Here is a 19,730-nt window from a genome sequence, read left to right as displayed (position 1 = left end):
ATAACCATTAAGTTCTAATAATAAAAAGAATAATAATAATAAAAAGCCTTACATCAATTATAATGCGGTTAGCCTTTATTTGCTCTTGTTGAACTGCATAATGTTTCGCCCCGCTATGGACGCCCCTTCTACTATATTTTCGCGCGGCTGGCGTCTCGCTCTGCTCAGTACTTCGCTATTGGGTCGCTGAAAAACTCGCGTCATTTTTCAGTTGCTTACGTCTGGGCTCAATGTCACCATATCTCTACAAGTGCTAACAACACGCAGCGGGGTTTCGACACCCAGGCAAAACCATGAGCGAATATCCTAATGGAGAGCTGAAGCATAAGGCGTTCAAACATCAATCCGCTAAAGCTCACCTTGTTTCCATGGTTTTCAGGACTGTCATATCTGAGTAAACTGTAGTCACCTATCCAATCGATAGAAACTGGGTTGTTCATGTGGTCCAACACAGCTTGTTTGTTTAGGCTCGACAGAATTCAGCTGTGGTCATCCTTAAAACAACCTATTGAGGCCTGCTTTTTATAGAAAAACAGTATTCGATTCATGCACCTTAAAGGACCACCACTTCAGTCGCTATCTAGGCAAACACACGTGCCCTTTTTCACACAATTTTTTGAATTGTCTTAAGAGTAGGACAGCTGCCACACGATTATGAATAGTGAAAACGTTGGCCGTGAAAATGTGGCCTTTTGCTGGCCAATTCATGCTGGAAGTTATGACAATCCTTTCCTCTCCTTGCTTTAGACAGTCTTTGAATAGTAATGTGTTGTTCGGCTATCCACAGTTATTTATGTATATGTACTTTCTGTTTCCATGACTCTATCGCTATGGGCGATAGTATCGGTCATTTCAAACAGGCATACAGTTACGTAGGGAAGTTGGCTTGGCACAGGTGGTTCTAGCCTAGGCATATATTCTACATATATCCTTAGTGCTGGTAACTATCTCGCTGAATTTGTTAAGCCTATATTTTAAACAGCACCATACGATGGGTTGATGCTATGACAGAGTCACCATATCACGGTGGTCCGAAAAGTCTTCCCCAACCACATTCACGCAGCACATAAATACAGCTGTAATAATGAGATTCATAGAAAAATTGATATTTGAATATATTGTAAATTCGGAAGACTCTGTACGAGCTAGCCTTGGAAGAATCGTACGTAACATAAGCACAGAGGAAGCTCAAAATCGTGAACTTTTGAGCTCGTTGGTTAAGGTAAACAAAGATATTCTAGAGTTTTAATTTGAATAAATCTTCCTTATATATTTACGCCTGTATTCCAATTCGGTTCAGCCACTGTCCATCGTGCCGGGCTTTTACGTGTAGCTGTTATCTTTAGAATCTATTAGGCCGTAATCACAAAGTAAGATGCGCGTATTAAGCTGTTGAGTCCTCTGCCATTAAAAAGAGATAGGAGTGATGTTGATACAGAAGACAACTATTGTGTTTACACATTACGAAGTCGTCTGCAGCAATGAAAAATATAATATTTTTGCACGCATTACAAGAGGGTTATTGGCAACAATGGCTGAGACGTGACGTTCACGGTACGTCATGTCCGTCGTCTAAGCGAATCAGCCAGTACGTTTACCTTGCGATTTAGAGAGGTATCTGCGCTTTTCTGGGCCGATTCTCGGTTAGGCCTGCCTCACAGACACTGACTCTGGACTCACTTTGGCCGCTGTTGCGAAAACTAAAAGGCACGTGTTTCTAGCCAGGTAACCTTTATAAGTGGTCCTCCGTATGTACCGTCTCTGATTTCTAAACAGGCAACTAACTAGAGTCTGATCTAATGTCTGCATAGCTATTTTGGTCCGTACGTATGTTACGTGCTAGGAGGGAAACCGTTATAGTAAAACGACACATATACATACGGTAAAAATGTATTGATTATGACTTTATCATTATAATTAGTTGTGTGCCCTGAACGTTATTTAGTGGAAAAAAAAAACAGCCGTAAGATTATCTGATCGCATCATGGTTATGCCTAACGTTTAGAAAAAAAAAATTATGAAATTCTAACTCGAGAATATATAATATATTCTAAGGCGCAATAACACTAATTGAGTGGTCTGTTGTATTACCATGTATAGTAAGTACATGAAGCGGGCTTGATTAACATTGATTGTCATGCAACAGCAGTATACTTAAAGCTATAGCCCTGCCAATCACAAGAACAACCAGGGTCAGGCTTCCGATCATTAGCTATTATTATATTAGACAAAAAAAAAGTACACACAGATCACTATTAGCATATCTAACTCTATCATCTCTTTAACTGTAAGCCCGCTTTTTTTTTAAATGTGTAAGCCTATTTTTACTTTTTCTTCCATCTCATATATGTTATGAATACCCACTGCCTATCACTTATCTCTGTCAGAGACGGTTGAATGAAGCGAAGCAAAGATTTTATGCCCAGGTCTCCTGTAGGGCAGCGCCTGTTTTTGTTGCGCTCATTTTCGATTCTCTCGAGAGTCTTACTTTGCGGGCCCTTAAGCTAGCTTATCATAGTTTTGGCCACTCCGCTAGTGATTCTTAATGTGGGGCGTTTTCTCCGCAAGCGGCCCGTCTAACTTAGCCAAATTATCTTACATGTCAGTCGTACGGTGTCGCTATTGGGAATTGCTATAGGAATGCCACAGTAGGTGCGGTGACCGATGACAGGGCCGCCTGCGTTTAAGCTATTTCCCGACCAGAGTCATCGCAAACAACATTGTGCCACCAATTTTGAAGCAGTAGCGTACGATTTTAAAGTAAGCCGTAGACAGCTGTCAAACTCCAAACGGACCGTTGCTTTGCCAGTTGGTCGTGTCCTTGGAGAACTGAATTCTCAAGTAGACGGGGCTTACTGAAGATTATGATAACGACAAAAATGAAAACGGCTGGACTCGCCCTTCGAAAAGTTCTCTCGTTACTCGGGCTACCCGCTAGGTTTGACGATGACTGGGCAGGGTTTCTCAGTAGGACGGGGAATCTGTACGCCGAATAAGTTTATCTCTAGACAAATAGATTTTGGAGGTTCTGTGGCAAGGTGGATATGGACATTAAAACGTCCTCTGAGGCGGCCTGGCATTGGGAGGCGTGCAAGGTAAAGAAAAGACCCAACGGTGATATATCGAAAAGTCAGATAGGAGTGAAGCCATTCAAACAGGGTACAGTCAGGGCCATAGGGTGAGGGTGTTGTTAGCCCTATAGCTATTGTTTCGACTGCCGCTGCCGATGCCCTTACTATCGCCATTTGCGTTGCTGGTCCTTTAATAATTCAACATCTACCGCCGAGGTAAGGATCAGAGTAGGTCAAAGCAGCCTCAAAGCAATCAGGGGTCCAGACCTCTTGGCCGCCGAGTGGGATGGGACTCCGAGCTCGGGACATGGGGTGTAATTGCACAAATTTTTCATTCTGCGATCTCGTATTTTTCCTTGTTTCTATGCCTTCTCCACGGTGAAGCTAGGGATACGAAATCGAATTTAAAAAGGAGCCAAATTCTGCAGGTCTCTCACAATAAAGGGAACGTTATGTTAAAGAAAGTAGAGCACCACCATAAAAACCCCTTATCTATTATCGAGATGAGCTACTTACGTTCGCATGCACATTCACAGCTGGAGTGAATTTTTTGCGGTTTTGATGAATGGGAGGTTTTGAACTTTTCATAAAAACTCAAACTACAAAATAGTACCATCTAGTCAGACCTTATTTGTGAACAAAACCAACATGAAACTACCATTATTTCACCTGTTGAAAAGAAAATCTGTAGACTCTTCGACAGTTGAAAAACGAAACGCGTATCAATGTCACTGTCTTCTTGTTGTTGTTACCCTTCCTGCTCGTCATTTATCCATCAGTGCATTTAGTCGTTCCCTTAGTAGGTGAGCACCTGAAAAGGCCGGATGGTCATCGTTAAATGCACACACGTCCTGATCGACAGCGATGACGCAAATTGGCGATATACCCGCTTAGTATTCACGACGAACCTTCATCACCTGCATAAAGCCGCCAAACGGGCAGGACAAGCAACATCCTGTATTAGCATATTACTCCCCGTCAGGCGTCCTTTCTTCAATTCTGAGACTGTAACAAGTTCAAGAGGGACAGAATAATTCGTTCACTTTTCCGTTGCCGTTAGAACCCCACGTGTGCGGCTGCTGTACCCTGACCCGTTGGAACGCGGCAAGCGTCTTGACACCCCACTAAAACAAGTCGGGTAAACTGACCCTAAAAGAAGATGCGCGGCTTGTTGAAGACAGCCCATATCGAGTCAGATGAGACGAAAGATATTTATCGGAATTGGATCGTTATGGAGTTGTAGACCTTTGTAGGCTGAAACGAAAGCGCAAGCAGTCTCTTCAGTTTATGCCTACATAAAAACACTCCCCTGTCACAAAAGAAGATGTTCATAGGCTGTAAGAAATTCGGCTTTTAAAAGGGTACAAGCGCAACATTTAACTAACGCAACCATATGATCACGGATACTGAACGTACTAATAAATGACATTGATAACAAATTGTTACGTTCATAAAAAACAATAAATTTAATATCAATTAAAACAATAAATTTCATTGTTAAACCATTCACGCGAGTATTATGTAAGACCGTTTCAAGAAATTGCGAAGTATCTCTTCGAATGGGTTTGGCGAATCATTAGCAAATACTCCTAATTTAGCCCATAATTATATAGGCTATAAATAAAATTATCTAGGCTTTAAAATAAATTCATCAACAGCATTGCCAATTTATTCCTTCAGAATCGTATGAATCACGAATACCATGAGTCCACCTTCTAGCCTCTATGTTTCAACAATTATGTCCAGTATTACCGTTAGACATCCCATCAAACGTCTAGCTACCTAAACGAAACAAAGCCTATCTATGTCCGAGTTCGGACCTAGATCACAACAGGTCGCCCACCTTCTAACCTAATCGAAGTTCTTCTAATTTACATAAATGTTTCGAGCTGCACTTGGATAACTGCTGTTAAGCACTGCTTAAAACAACTGAGCGACTTCCGACATAAAGTGTGTTTACCAGGCTTCTGTGTTTTTCCACCTAGTAGATGATCATCTAACCACTGCATCATTCCGAGGTCAATCTTTCCTAGCCTAACCTATCCTGGCTAGCTAAGCCTAAAATAGGCGGACACAACATTAGAGATTCGACGAAACCTATTTGCTCCGCGCGCGAATAGCTTTCGCGCCGCTCCCACTCGCGCAAGCCTACCAAAGACAACCAATGAGCTTACACGAAGGTAAAAGAGCCAGCTAGATCCGCAGGAGAAATTTATCGACAAAGCGAGAGAAATGAGATAAATAGCAGGAAAGCATCATGGCCAAAAACGCCGACGCTATGCCTCCGAAAGAGGGTACGTCCATTAGCCATCTGTGTGCCCACGAATGGCGATGGCTTCGCCAACTGCCGGAATGGTGGTACTGAAGGTAGTAAAGACGAAGCAGTTCGTTAAGACTCTCGATTCCTTGACGTTGACAGGAGAAGTCGCTAACGGGGGCTGCGGACGGTTCGCAAGAGGTATTAGGGGCTTGGCGCTCGTATAGCTTAGTCTCGCAGGCTTTGTAGGCTTTTGTCAGTATCAGTCAAGACATGAGAGGATAGGTATGCGAACGAAAAGATGTTAATCAACTACTGAAATCCCACTCGAAGAAATTTTGTGTGGAAACGGGCGATAGATGTGATTGGCCTGACCCTAGACGGGGGAAGGGAGGCGGCGGGGGCGGTAGGGCAGGACGAATGGGAATAGCTAAATATTCTCGACGGCGTACGCCAAACGATCATCCCAATAGGGGTAATCGCGATAACACGTGGTTTACATAGGAAGACAGCAGAAACGAATGGACTGAGGTAGAATAAAGCAACTAAAAGTGGGGCAGTGCACATAATAACAATCGAACTGTCGTTCGCTGCGCTAAACGTGCTAAGAGCGGTGCACGTATGTACGTGCCGCCAGATCTCTCATATGGAAACAAACAGAATTATAAGGACTCACCATTCGTGACTCTGTAATGACTGTTGATACCTGATGTCAGTTAGGAGTTACTGAAATCAGAAAAGCAGTTGATTTTGAGTCGTTTGTCGTGATTATTTACTTCGGCTCCCAGTTTAGAGATATTTAAATTTAGACGTTCTCCAGTAGCACAGCAGGCATCCCAGGGGTGCCAACTTCACTTGACGCTGGTAGAAAAGTCACAGTAATGAATATCATTGTCACAACGAACTAGGAAACATAGACAGGCAGGTTTCTGAACTATGCTGAGCCCGAACGTCTTTGGTTCAAAGCGGCCTTGCGTGATATAGCTTGCGTTAATACAAAAAGGAATAAAAGAAATAGGTTTAGTAAATCTTGCTTATGTTTATTGTTGTGCGGTGCACCCTTCGATGAGTCTACGATTGAATTACGAATTTGTTTGTAACTTAAAGAACTGGAAAGCACGTGGTTTTATCAGTAGAAATCATCATCTATATTAAACACTATTGCAAGAACATTAGTTACCAGTAACGATTAAAGCTATGTAAAATGTCGTTGTGATTAATTGTGGGCACATTTAAACCATGAGGCTCTCTGGCATCGTCAGTGGCTCGAGCTATCTTACGTTTTTGCTTCGACCATTGCGTGCTCACATCTAGTTTCCAGTCAAGTCTTTTCATCGTTCATGTATGCGCTGCGTGCAATTCAAAAATGCCATATGGAATTATGGCCGCGTTAGCCACACATCCAACAGGTCGAGTTATAAATGATGCGTTTCGGAATCGTCCTATATCTGATAGCATCACCGACGGGCAGCAGTAAAGCGGCAGAAAATGGCAAATTATTCGTTCTCTTTGGTCTTTATCTCGCCATAGAAATTTGACATGGTACGTGCCCTCGGTCGAATATGTATGTGCCGACACCCTGTTACCACAAATCAGAAAAAGCTGTGCTGTGTGTATTGGTGCTACGGGACGTCTCGTCGTATTGGCGTCAGGAAAAGCTAGCAAGTACGAGGACTGCTAGAATCGAATAGGGTGGGCGATGTTTGTGGATGGCCGTAAAGACGGATGCACGTTCCCTTTTGCACAAAATACATGTTCCATGACGCACGCTCAATACGCCTAGAATACATGAAGAATTTAAACTATTAACTAAATATTAAAATTATTAATTATAATTTTAGCTAAAATACTATTTTAAATGATAAAATTATTCATTAAATGATTAAAAGAATAAAGTTAAATTGCCCACACCCTTAGGTGTAGGCGAGCCTAAAAAATAACTTAGCATTCAATGCCCTATAGTGGCCTTCATCAGTGGTACTCATATTGTAAAGCTGTAAAATGACGAAAGCTAGTATTTGAACCTGTAAGCTTGTCGAACGTTAACTCGATCGCAATCAACTTCAACTTGTGTATTAAAGAATGGCCGAACAACAAACAATTGCTTTCATCCAATGTATGTACGTACACATATATGTATGTTCGGTATAGAGGACTTGATTTTAACGCTCCAGCTTCGATTATCGAACAGTAGAGTATTCTTGCTCGCAGCATTGGGACGCGGAATACGTGAGGCACTATGAGGTCCGAAGATTTTTGTTCTCGTCCACAAAAAACACTTTGACTTCATATTAAACTCAATCGAAAATCTAGATTTTCTAGAATGTGTAGACCATTTTTGTTGGACGGTTTCATACGTACAAACCTGTAGAAAATGATTCCATTCTCTATTTCATGCACTCTTATAGAAAGTGTCATAAGAAATTCTATCGGAAATTTCCGTTACTTAGTTCTCCGTTATACGTTCTCTCGATTTTACTGCTGGAAGTATGATTTCTTTAATCTGCTGACAGAGCTTTGCACAATTTGAGCTGAAATTTCTGATCAAGCTTAGTTCGAAAGCCATTTAGGATTCGATTGGCTTTTCCATTGACGACCGACCAATCCCACAACTGTGCTATAACAGTTCGGAGGTAGTTTATGGGAGAGTGGCTGAGTATTCACCTGTAGTATTTGCGTGCTTCACTTCATTGTTCTTTTTTTGTCCTTCTTTTTCCACGTTCGGCCCGCATCATCGGTGCGGCCTCTTGGCACAGCGAGGGCAACCAGCATATATATGCTGATTTTAATCGTATTTATTTGGCCGACAAATATGTTTCGACGGCTGCCACCATTGCTGATGGTGCTGTTACTAGCAACTGTCGTTGCGTCTGTGAAAAGCTGACATAGGGTAGAAAATAATTTAGTAGTATAATAGAAAAGCTATAGAGCCGCATTAGAAGAGAGCATGGATTGCTAAGGCCATTGAAACGCTACGTGGATTTTATAGCGATTAATATAATCTCGCTATATATATATATATATATATATGACCTCACTAAATGACTTTCCTTTATTGATAATATAGGGTGAGCATATGAGATTCGAATTCAAAATGCATATATAGGAAATATGCCAGTAGTTGTGCCTTTTTTGTCACAGCAGTATAGCATTACACGTGGTTTTAGTGGGTCCATGTCTAGCCCTCACATAATGGCTGAGTATTGCTTATTGATCAGCCTTCATGTGGACCTCATGTGGAATGGCATACGACTGAAGGAAATGTTCAGCTCATAGCGATGAGGACCTAAGCAAATGAATGAATACAATACAACCTGTGTTGACAGGTAACGTCGTCTATCGTCGTTGCTCTAAGTCGGACTCTGACCATAATCGCGTTATCTATTTACTAAGTAGGATTGAGGAGTTAAAAAAAAAATAGAAAAGTTTTCAAAACGTTATTCAGATAGCAGTAGTACAAAACAACCAATCTGGGGGATATCCGTTTCTATATGTTAACATCGAACTTCCAACGAAAATCTTGTTTGTCATCTGTTTCGAATCAGTTTTTGCTGCGTTCATATGTACGTACGTTCACTAACTAGGTATAATCAGTCTATACATGTATTAATAGCCGGGATGACATGTGGCTTCATGTATAAAAATTATGACTTCTGAATGACCTCTTAACTTGGATCTTGACCCCTTTTTTATGTGGGTCTACGAGAAGTTATTTCAATAACACTAATACTTGAGCGGATTGTTTAAAATCAAGGCTGAATTTGTGTGTTCTTATTGCAGGCAGAGGCATACCTGAAAGATCAGATATTTTCACTGCAGGCTAGTGCATCACAACTAAAGCGCTGAGAAAGTATTCAGCAAGAAAGTTAACGTTATAAGTTGACTTCCCTAGATGGCTGAACGAATGTCATTGTCCAAGGCGCGCACATTTGCGAGTCTCGTTTTGGGTCGAAACTTTCGGGTGGTGACACAACGTCAACTGTTAACCGTCTGTTTATCCCAAAAAAGTTCGTCTCGTATCTCTAGAACCAAAGTAAACTTTTCCTAAAAAGGTTGATTCCTATATTCCTTGTTGTTTGATAGATTATTAAGGCAGTGACGTCGGTCTTATGGTACGTCAGATTCCTCCTTCCTCAATTAACTACATCTTTCCGTCACAATTCAGGACGGTTGCCCTTCTATCCGGCCTGTTTGTCAACGGATTATCTAATCGAACTATGAAGAAAGACCAACTGTCAATCAAAACCAACACTTTTCCTGTTAACTCGACTAAAATTGATACTTTAAGGCCTAAATTGATATATGCTGAAGCTCTGCACGATCCAATATCGGCTGGCAAGGTGAAGGAGGCGTTTTCAAGGAAAAAGAGGCACGCGTAGAATAATGTATTCAAAGCTTATTGTAGCGACAGCTTGCGGAACCAGAAACTGCAATAGAACCTTGAGCGGGAGTTTGGCTTGTGGTCATTAATTAAAAAAATATCATCACCAAAGTATTAATTTTCTCTATTTAGCTGTCACAATATTATATATTTATCCAATAACTAAATTGTTTTGACATTTTGTTTGTGTTTCCTCCTCACTTAGAACATCGAGGGAGTACGGCAGTCCAATACGGTGTGGTATAAACGAACAAAAAAACGGGGCCTTCCGGTTTCCGGCGGCCCAAGCGGCTTTCATGAAATCATCAAACAGCACAAATACTGCTGCCACATCACACCCTTACAGGTAAGGTTTGTCGTGAGCGGTAAATAGATGCGCCACGTCACACGCTCATAGCTGTTTTTTACTTGTAGAACGCGATGCTTTTGGTGCAGTTAGAACAGTAATGGACGAAAATGCGCCTGGGCCACCTGGGCTACGAGTGTTACTCGTAACGTTCGAGTCATCGCTACGGGCACCAATGGGCACGTCAAAAAAACAACTGATTTCCCTATAGGATCCATATTAATCTTAGCTTACATTGAACTTATGAGAAAGCTTTAATTTGTTACCTTCATCAGTTGATGTATGTATCGAATTGACACATATATCACAGCTTAGTTTTGCATTATAAGAAGGCATAGTTCGATATAGAAATATGCCTATTTCTACAATTAGCACGGTACGGAAGCGTTTAGCCAGGAAGTTTTCGAAGGCCGGTAAAGTTAGGTTAACCGAAAACTGACTCAGAATCTAACAGAGTTAACTAAACACTGACATCCGTATTTCTCTGTATATGTCTGGCCGTCCATGGATCCGGACACTCTTGGAACGCTATGAAACGATCTTATATTGTCTATGGTTTATTGAGCAAAGAACGTAGTAGGTAAACAATTTACATATTAATAGAATCCGACTTGTACAGGCCTCGATACGCGATGAATCTTTAATACATTTGTGGTCGACTATAATTGTACATATGTACCGCTTTTGCAAAAATCTAATAAATCATTAAATTACCGAGGCTGACTGTAGGCTTAATAATGTTTGCCGTTACGATTTTTAGCACAACGACGACCCAAGCCAATAGCAACAAATGCAAGGAAAAATCCTTATTGACAAAATAGGCGAAGTTCAATTGTCTGCGGCAGTTTTTTTAGACGGGGCCTTCCCATTGTGTTAGCTCTTCTAAGCATGGATTTCTAGCAGTGGGAATTCATTTCGATGCTACGTACTAATAGCTGCTTCGCCGTGCAAGCATATAGAATGTTCTGTACCGTCCTTGAATCGGCTGGAGCCTTTCGCGGCAACATATATCCCTATTGTTGGCCTGATTACTATTGGACTTAACACTTGAGTGGATGTGATCCTGTCCTTTATGATGTAACACGCATTTTGCCTTAATAACCCGTGATTCCGGAAATTCTAAGCGTCAAATCCGCGTCAGCAAATTGCCGATTACGTTGACTTACTCGTACCCAATAAGGCGAGTCTTTGCGAGTTAATGCGGGCTTAATATACACCTGGATACTCGAACAACATTTTTCGCTTACAAGAACCACTCATACCTTATCCCTAGACAGACTAGGAAAGTGTCGTATAAGTAAACATTCAGGTTGAGCTATTTGTATAATTAATTTTTTTTTCTTAAATTTGACGTTGATATAGGGGATACGCGTGATGTTCTTCACACAAAAGCAAAGGTCGAAACATTACAATAAGCCTCATTACCGGGAATTTGGACCCTTGACACGCCAGAGAAAAGAAGATTAGTTTACCGCGGACACCGATGTGTCCAACATAAAGTAATTAAGAAGCACACCAAGCCAATTTCTATATCGGCTGTTTACGAGTTCTACACGCGAAGGAGACAATCTTATCAATGAGGCCGTAAAGAAGGCGTCGTCGCCCGTGCGACCGCTTACGAAATGTCCTTTAGACTAAGTAAACGACGTATTAGTACGCCGCATAGCTTACCCCAGCGCTGGGCATTTTCCACCCAATCGATGTTCGTGACGGATCTCGCTTACCGGATAGGAAGCAATGGATTACAATTAAAAAGTCGGTGATCGAATCTTCAGCTGCTCTATTCGAACTTTTGCTCGCTGTTCGACTGACGCCTTCGCCGAGTGTGCAATATGCAATAGATTATGGCCGCATTCAAACCAAGGTAACTAAACCACACTTAATTAAGTGGTCCACAATGAAAATACGAGCGATACATTTTCAAAGCAATTCCCAATCAAGTGAAGCTGACAGTGGCCAACCTCACTTACTATGTATTGACTGAATATATATATTCGAGGTTTATGCCACTGCTTTATAGCTCCCAACGTTAATCGAAATATATTTGAACCTAGGCCACCGCGCATTCGCAATAAGCACGTGTGTTACCGTTACGTTATCACGAAGCCAGGACGAGTAGATTAACAATTAGGACCTAACATCAAACAAGACTATGCCGTAAACTGGCAAAAGAGCTAACGCTCGACTAGTGTAGTGTGCAACATAAATAAGAACACCGGAAGAATCGTTCCTATTTATTCTTAAAATCATCGCTGACACATACAAATTCTGTTGCCCTTTGCCCACTCGTCCGTATAAGTTGAAAAGCTGTTCTGTAGACTCGCTTCCGCCATTTGACCGGAGCTTCGAATGGTCGGCCATTACCACAGGCTCCAAAATTCCCATTATAGTCTCGGCGGCCATTGAAAGGAAGAGCATTATGAAACCGAATAAAAAACCAGTCGCTCAATAGTCGGGGTCTTCATCTCGCAAACCGTCAGTTTCGTTTGAAAAGACCCGGCTTAATTAAATGCTAAAACATTTAAAGTCAGCTTCGTCTGCTGTGTTGCCCACGACGCATTGCTAAGCGTTGAAATTAAACGTCCGTTCCACCGTCATTGTCTATTGTTTCATGAACATACCTATAGAATGTGTTTAAAGGTTGGCTAGGAGCCAAGTTATTGCTTGCCCGCGGCGATCTACCATGGTCAAGCAGGTGGTTAGAGATTCATTTGTATAGCGGCAGCTTGTTTGAGCACCAAAAGGAGTGGCATGTGGTGTTTCGGTTCGAAACCTGGCGTAGACATTCTTTATTCAACGTTGGAAGAAGCCTAACATTTGAAGTAATGCCTAACAACAACAGTAGACATGAAACTATTATTAGGAAGAATTACGATCATGCTTTTTACATGCTGCAATGATGTGTTGGTTACCTAGTTGCTTGCACAGTATTGAAAAGTATGCTCCTGATTTACAGTGAGAAATAGCCTTTTATCGATTTTGCGCTTGCGTAGCGGTTCGTTTAGCTTCTTCATACTTGAAGACCCATACAATTACTTCTATTTATTGATGCCCTCGTACATTTGTGTTACATTTCAGATTATTAACGGGGTCCGGAACAACGGGCGCAATCGCTGGCGCTGGTGGCGCTCACACTCCGTCGGTGTGGCGGTCTCGGCTGTGGGCGACGCGTCGCGTGCGACTTCTATTTACTGTGTGCTTCCTTGTTGCAATATGCTTCCTGTTTAGCGCAAGCTATACGTAAGTTATCAATGGAGCGCATATTACCGTGGCCTAAATGTGTTTGTAGCGTCGGTGCGCAGTAAAAGTACCCCAGAGAAAGCCATGCAAACTTTCTGATGCAAACTAACGCCGTTTTCTATTATTGAACATAGAATAAAAATAAGCAAAACCTTCTAAACAGAGATTAATGACCGAAACAGGTTTGCTTTGCATTTTCTCTGTTGCTATTTACACTTGCTAAAATGATCAACATATGTAGGCCTAATTCAACTAGGAAATTGTATCCTCGCAAGCGTCAGCTTTTCGTAGAATTTATAATTATATGCCGATTTTACCATATATAAACATTTTTTCTTTTGAAAATTTTAAATCACCGATTGGCTAGTATACGTATTTTGTCACATGTAATTTTGAGTGAAATTTTATCTGCACGCATAACGAGATTACTGCTATTGCAAAGTGACAAGCGTGTAGGCCCAAACAATGTGGCGTGGCCTATTTTCCAGTCCTGTTAGCCATTGTAGTAAATTTTTCAATAGTACGATTCCTACGAATTGTAGCTAGCTATGTTAAATGTTTGAAATTCTACGTCCGGCGATGCCACCAACTGTTGTTTCATCTATCCAAGATTATTTACTAATTAGCTGCTAGTTATTTTCACAATGAGTTCCAAATAGCATGAAACTGTTTCTTGATATGCCCATGGAGCAAAAAACTTCCGAGTTCGCTTGGACACAATAAAATTGCTTGAGCCTATATTATTATAAACATGGCAATAACGTACCGGATGGCAAATGACACGGATTGATGAAGTTATTTTTAACTTTTGAATCAATAGCAAATCGAACTTTTTCGAATCTTATTAAAGCTCGATTTATTTCCTGACCGCTTATCTCCAGCGCTTACGCGTATTAGACCTCTTAAGGGAATTTCACTGACTATTTACCGTCAACAGCCCGCGACATGTTTTGGTCTTAGAACATCAGGACATCGACGCCTCTATTCAACGTTGATTTAGAAAACGACCGACCCCATCTAAATTACAGCAATATACGGACCCCAAGCGGCAGCTTCAAAATCATCTCAAACGCATTGAAAAATGAACTTATCCTCTCTCTATTCATTTTTGCTATCTGCTGGAACATTTTTTCGTCGCCTTTTTCTATGCTGTTGAAATGAACAATGATTCATTTGCACGTATGCCTTCATAAAAGACAAGCGCGCCTGTGCCCTCTAGCAGATGAAAGGTTTTGCCTTTATTCATAGTTTTATCCAGTAGATTTTGTGCATACAGGAGGGGCTGTTAGGATAAGCTATGCCCCGATTTCCGCTCTGAACCCTAGTCCTAAGGCGACTTTATAGTTGGACAGCACTTGTGGTGGCAGCCCAAACAGCTATTATGCCCACTATTTTCCAGCACTTTTCTCATCCTCTTCGCCGTTCACAGCAAACCTGCACCATCCGTCGTACTAGTAACTTTTCGTAGCTTCGTACTGCTACTTGACCTAAACGAGTTGATTGTCACGAGAGTGGAGGTATGCCACTTCTATCTTTGTCTGTGCACACGCCCCTCTAAGTCTATATGCATAGCTCTGTTTATCGTGAGATGCACACCTCAAATTTCTGCCGCTCTCTTAGGTTGGTAGGCAGACAGCGGGCCGCTGGCGGCGTCAGTTTTGCGCTTCTCAACCCTCTCACGCAGCCTAACGCGGCCTGCGCCGTCTCCTTTTCGTTAAGTGGCAAACCACAGCTGTTCCGCAGCCGCTCCAAGTGGTGCTGATGTTAGCTCATTTGCCCTATTCTTCTTTTTATCTTCTGGGCACTTACGTACAGCGCTAGTTCGTGCTCTATTCAGAGGCAACGGCAGCAGCAAGTAAGAATTGCCTCAACAAACATTAGCTGATGGCCAGAAGCATAGAAAACTGAAGTTATTGAAGGCAGGATAATGGGTTAAGAACGAAAAGTATATGCAAAGATTTCCGCTAGCAGTTTCTTAGGGATGCGACGGGCTGTCACGTGTTGGCACTACTTGGCTGTAAATTACGGGCGATCTTAATTCGCCTTCCTATGGTGTACGTCTATATGTGTACGAGTGTTTATCTCTAAATATATTATGGTCATTTAAAGTGCATTATCTAGGTTTGAATTAACGGAACACCTCGCCCTGCCCCTTTCTGCGTGCAGATGACGATAAGAAACTAGAAGAGACGACGGCAAGCAAATATAAGGTCAACGTAAACGTGCTAACAGTAGCCCCTTGCTTACCATCTAATTGTTAGTGAAGTATGAAAATTTGTGGGGGCAAGAAATCCGAGTTGACAGCTTGTCCTGCTGCCTGCTAGCGTCAATTATGCAATGCTAATGACAGCAAAGCTAGGAAGAGATAGATAGCATAGAAGGGAGACACAACGCAGAAGAAAGATAAAGCTTAATCTGGACCTGTCGACACTGACGGATAATCTTGGACATGCCTGCGTCAGAATCAAGCCCAGGCGAGCTGCCTTAGGGCGGTGTAGCCGTATTGCGAAGTGGTGGATAGAGGGCGATCGGCTATGAAGACAGCGGTGATGGAATGATATCCGAGAAGACCTTCAATTACAAAATATATTTATGTGCATGTTAGTTAGTATACCGTAATAACTGTTTAAGAGAGCTAGACATATGCTTAGTTCTAAAAGTAGCGCAACGAAAATCTGTGGAACGAAGAATCTGCCCAGATTAGCTCTGGACCTAGGCAACGTACCCGAAGACAAGGAGTAGGAGCCGCAAGAACTGCGTCTGCTTGAGAAACTCATATAAACGAAAGTAGGCCTCTAAATTGACCTCAAGAGACGAAGGGATGGAGGCACAGAGTGTCCAATTGTACGGAACCCATTGTAATACAGTTTTACGCAATTAGTCTGGTGGAAGTAAAATAAATCTAAAAAAAAGTTGAGCTAACTAAAGTGGAACAATTACGTGGTAAACGGACGACGCAGGTGACAATGTCTCGAAATTCGAAATGCAATCTTTTATCGTCACAAAACGACACGTAAGAAAAAGCGGCAGAGATTGGGTGGCCAAAGAAGTATGCTTGCGCATAGACCGCAAAAAAGTTCTCGTTGTTGATTTCCTTTCATTTTTTCATTTCACTTGGCATTCTACGTGGTAGGCACAAAACTCTAGTCTTGGTCTAGTTTATGGCAAACTTTATATGCTCTTATCAATCATATGTAGTACTTGACTGACCTATGTAATTAAGGTGAATTATTAATCATTCATTCATTTACATTTTGCATACATATTTAATATACTAGAGGATCGAGGATATCTACACAAAGTTCCTGACAATTCCTGACTAATTAATTTACCTTACACATACCAGCAAGGATCTTCGTTAGTTACTATTATATACCTTACGCGGTGATTTTCAATGAGAGAATTAGCTACGATTTAAGCACAACTGGCTCCAAGTGTTTCCGATAATTAAACCCAAATATTACTCCAGCGTACTTCCGATATAATGAAACGATGATTCTCCCGAAGACCGAGATCGAGTCGCGTACGTTGGTTTTGCGCATGAACTACTTAGAGAACAAAGATTCTGGTCTTACTGACTGGACAATTCATACCGTGATTTTGAAAACGTATACCACAACTCTCGCTTAATCCTATTTACCACTGAGTTTGCTTTTTTTTTGTGCATTGTACCATAATATTAAGATATCTTGCGACTCTATCTGTCGGAGACAAATGTACACCAACGTTTCGAATGGATACGTACTCACATATAGTTTCTAACGGGTACTCTGTTCGTTGATTGAATCTGTTTGTAGCGCGCCGCTTATCGGCGTGGGTCTCGAGGAGTCAGGAATGGTCGTTCTATTGGGAAATGGCAGCGATCAAGGAGTATACTCCTGCAGGCGTAAAGAACACATTTTTTTCATGAAGACTCACAAGTGTGCGAGTTCTTCCCTGCAGAATGTATTTTTTCGGTAAGTAGACAGCTGCTCTTCAAACGATATCAGACCGGGATCACAACGATACCTGTTTGCCGCTGTACTACAGGATGGATGCTGGAGGAGGACGAGTCTTTTGCAATTAACCAAAAATTTTACTGAAGCAATCAGTAACAATCAGACACCTCGTGATAAACCTATAAATATATTGTATAACGCATTGAATTTCATTCCTTATCTATCCCATTTTAATCAGCCTCATGAGGCTGACATAGTAGTATCGGGGTGGTGGTTTGATCAACAAAATCTTTGGAACAGCTAAATCTTACCATTGGTATTTACAAATTTCGATATTTATATCGGTACACGCTAAGGTTGATTACCTACATGGGTGAATAGTTAATATGTATTGATACCGATATTTAAGGAAGTTCCCTATTCAATTCATCTCACGTAACTTTTCAATAATAACATGAGTAGTCCGTTACCTACAATACTATAGCAGATGGCTGACCGATAAGAATCATCGTCTTGTTGACCTGTTTCTTACTGAACATGATCAATAATTTAAAATCGTATTCGCATTATATTACCCATAATGATCTTGGAAGGTTTAGTCGTCCTGTCTCCATCTAGTAAGGGAAAAGCTGTCGCGTACCTCATGATGGAGGCAACTGATATTAGATGTCACAAGGCTACCAAACCTTCATGTCGATGATCATTGCGGTCGTGCGTTTCTCAATAAATAAACTTGCCCTCTTAATAAAAATAAAAACTAAAATAGGTCGCTAGAATGTCCCAGCGACAAAATGAAATACTCAACGCTTTGTACTCTCGTCGAGTTCTTATGCCCCCATTCCGTAGTGAAGAACAGCACCTGCAGTATATAGTGCTAACTATCTTCAGTGTAAGGGGCGACTTCAGGTGAAGGACATGTTGTCAAATCGACTTATGTCGCAGCTGTCATACGTTAAAGTGACGTAGGTATTGAGTGGCCTTGTTTGGCTGGCTAGTCCTGCATGCAGCAGCTAAACACTGCATCCCAACTACGACGTACGCCTGAAAAGATAAAGTATATCCGCTTTTCTAGCTCACATTTATAATACAAAGAGAAGCCGAACTTCGAAATAATATGGCGACAGCTGCCTGCGCCATAAATTCAGATTTGACATTTCATTGCTTCTCCGAGTCTGGCAGAAGTGTTCGCTCAATGAAATGCAGCCAGCCATAAAGAAATCACTTCAATATAAGATATATAATATAACACAATACTTAAAGTGACCTAATCTCAATAGAGACTTTTGTTACTCGTTCCTCTGTTAACAGAGTTCAGCTTAGTAGTAAATGTCTTAGTCAAGGCAGAGTTTAGTCTGATGCATGAATGTTTCCTGTGACATTGTCTGTATTGTTGCTCTTCGATTTGAATCTCAGTTACGGGGACAAACACAATCTCACAATAGCTTTGCCGTTGACAAATGCAAACTACTTCGGGCATCCAGCTTTTTTTAACCGGTCTATGCTGCAGATGGAGACTACACACACGCGTCAACCGATTGTCTACAGGTAAGATAAGCTACTTTTCTTTGTTTCACCTTGCAGATAGCTTGAATTGAACGCCTACTTATGATTTCGCACTGCAATGCATCGAGTTTTATTAACATCTAACATTATCCCACAGTAAACATCAGGCGTTTTAGTATAGAAGATCCCCTTGCGTAAAATGTATTGCCAACTATAGCCACTCCTCTTAGGCACACCTTAATTTGACGTTTTTGTTCTTCATTCTTAACTGTCATTAGGATGGAGATGGGAAAGAAGAAAGTGTTCTAAGCCACTTGAAACGATAAAGTAACACAAAATGTCATCAAGTGCCCACACCATATTTCCCTACTTTAAAAGCGCCCGGTTTCCTCCTTGATCGTTGCCATGGGTACTGTGGACTCGAACAGAGCCTGCTCGGCCAAGGGGCCTGAAAAGACGGCGCAGCGATCCTAGTAGGATACTCAGATAGAATCTAGGTTACGACTTCACGCAAAGCACGCGCCACGGTCCCCCTTGCTGGCCTAGCATTTTGATAAATGGATCATTGAATTGAAACATCAAGTGCCACATCGCATTATGCGGTTGACTACGTGCATTATGAAACTAAGGCTCGTACTTGTGTTGCTACGAAACAATGCCATAAACCTGTAATGTACATGAACGCGCACCGTTCGATCACTACGAAGGAATTGAGCCAGCTAAAATAGGATCAGCACTTAGGATCTGAAGGCCCCCCATCTCCATTCTACCATTCACAGCTCAAGTCTTGGGAAATCGGCCAAGCAAGCTAGTCGAGTCGGAGAAAATCGCACCAGACCTATTTGAATTCGTTTGAGTCAGTATAGAAACAAATGAACGACATTTATCTATATTCGATCTCAGTTCCGCATCGGTGTACCATCTTACCTCGATCTGCATTCGTCTGGATCAGAGGAAGCAGATGACGAGACTAGCCTACATATCTAGAGCCAGC

The 19,730-nt window shown here is 41.6% G+C and overlaps 1 protein-coding gene across 7 annotated transcripts in view; it reads left to right on the top strand.

Annotated features, from left to right (window-relative positions):
* Positions 1 to 19,730, top strand: part of LOC111248684 (galactosylceramide sulfotransferase-like) — a 42,664-nt gene that overhangs the window by 14,802 nt on the left and 8,132 nt on the right. For 5 of the 7 annotated variants that reach the window (XM_022801434.2, XM_022801429.2, XM_022801430.2 and 2 more), the window contains 4 exons: positions 9,915 to 10,055; positions 13,134 to 13,295; positions 17,093 to 17,251; positions 18,647 to 18,778. In XM_022801434.2, the coding sequence (XP_022657169.1) occupies positions 10,006 to 10,055; positions 13,134 to 13,295; positions 17,093 to 17,251; positions 18,647 to 18,778 (503 nt within the window). In that variant the 5' untranslated portion in view covers positions 9,915 to 10,005. Of the gene's footprint in view, positions 1 to 9,914; positions 10,056 to 11,417; positions 11,920 to 13,133; positions 13,296 to 17,092; positions 17,252 to 18,646; positions 18,779 to 19,730 lie in introns of those variants that run through there. The other 2 variants (XM_022801435.2, XM_086986051.1) reach the window with 2 other exon arrangements.

Source organism: Varroa destructor, unplaced genomic scaffold, assembly GCF_002443255.2.
Source record: "Varroa destructor unplaced genomic scaffold, Vdes_3.0 BEIS01000004.1, whole genome shotgun sequence".
Classification (NCBI taxonomy): domain Eukaryota; kingdom Metazoa; phylum Arthropoda; class Arachnida; order Mesostigmata; family Varroidae; genus Varroa; species Varroa destructor.
This window is presented reverse-complemented; position numbering and strand designations above follow the sequence as displayed.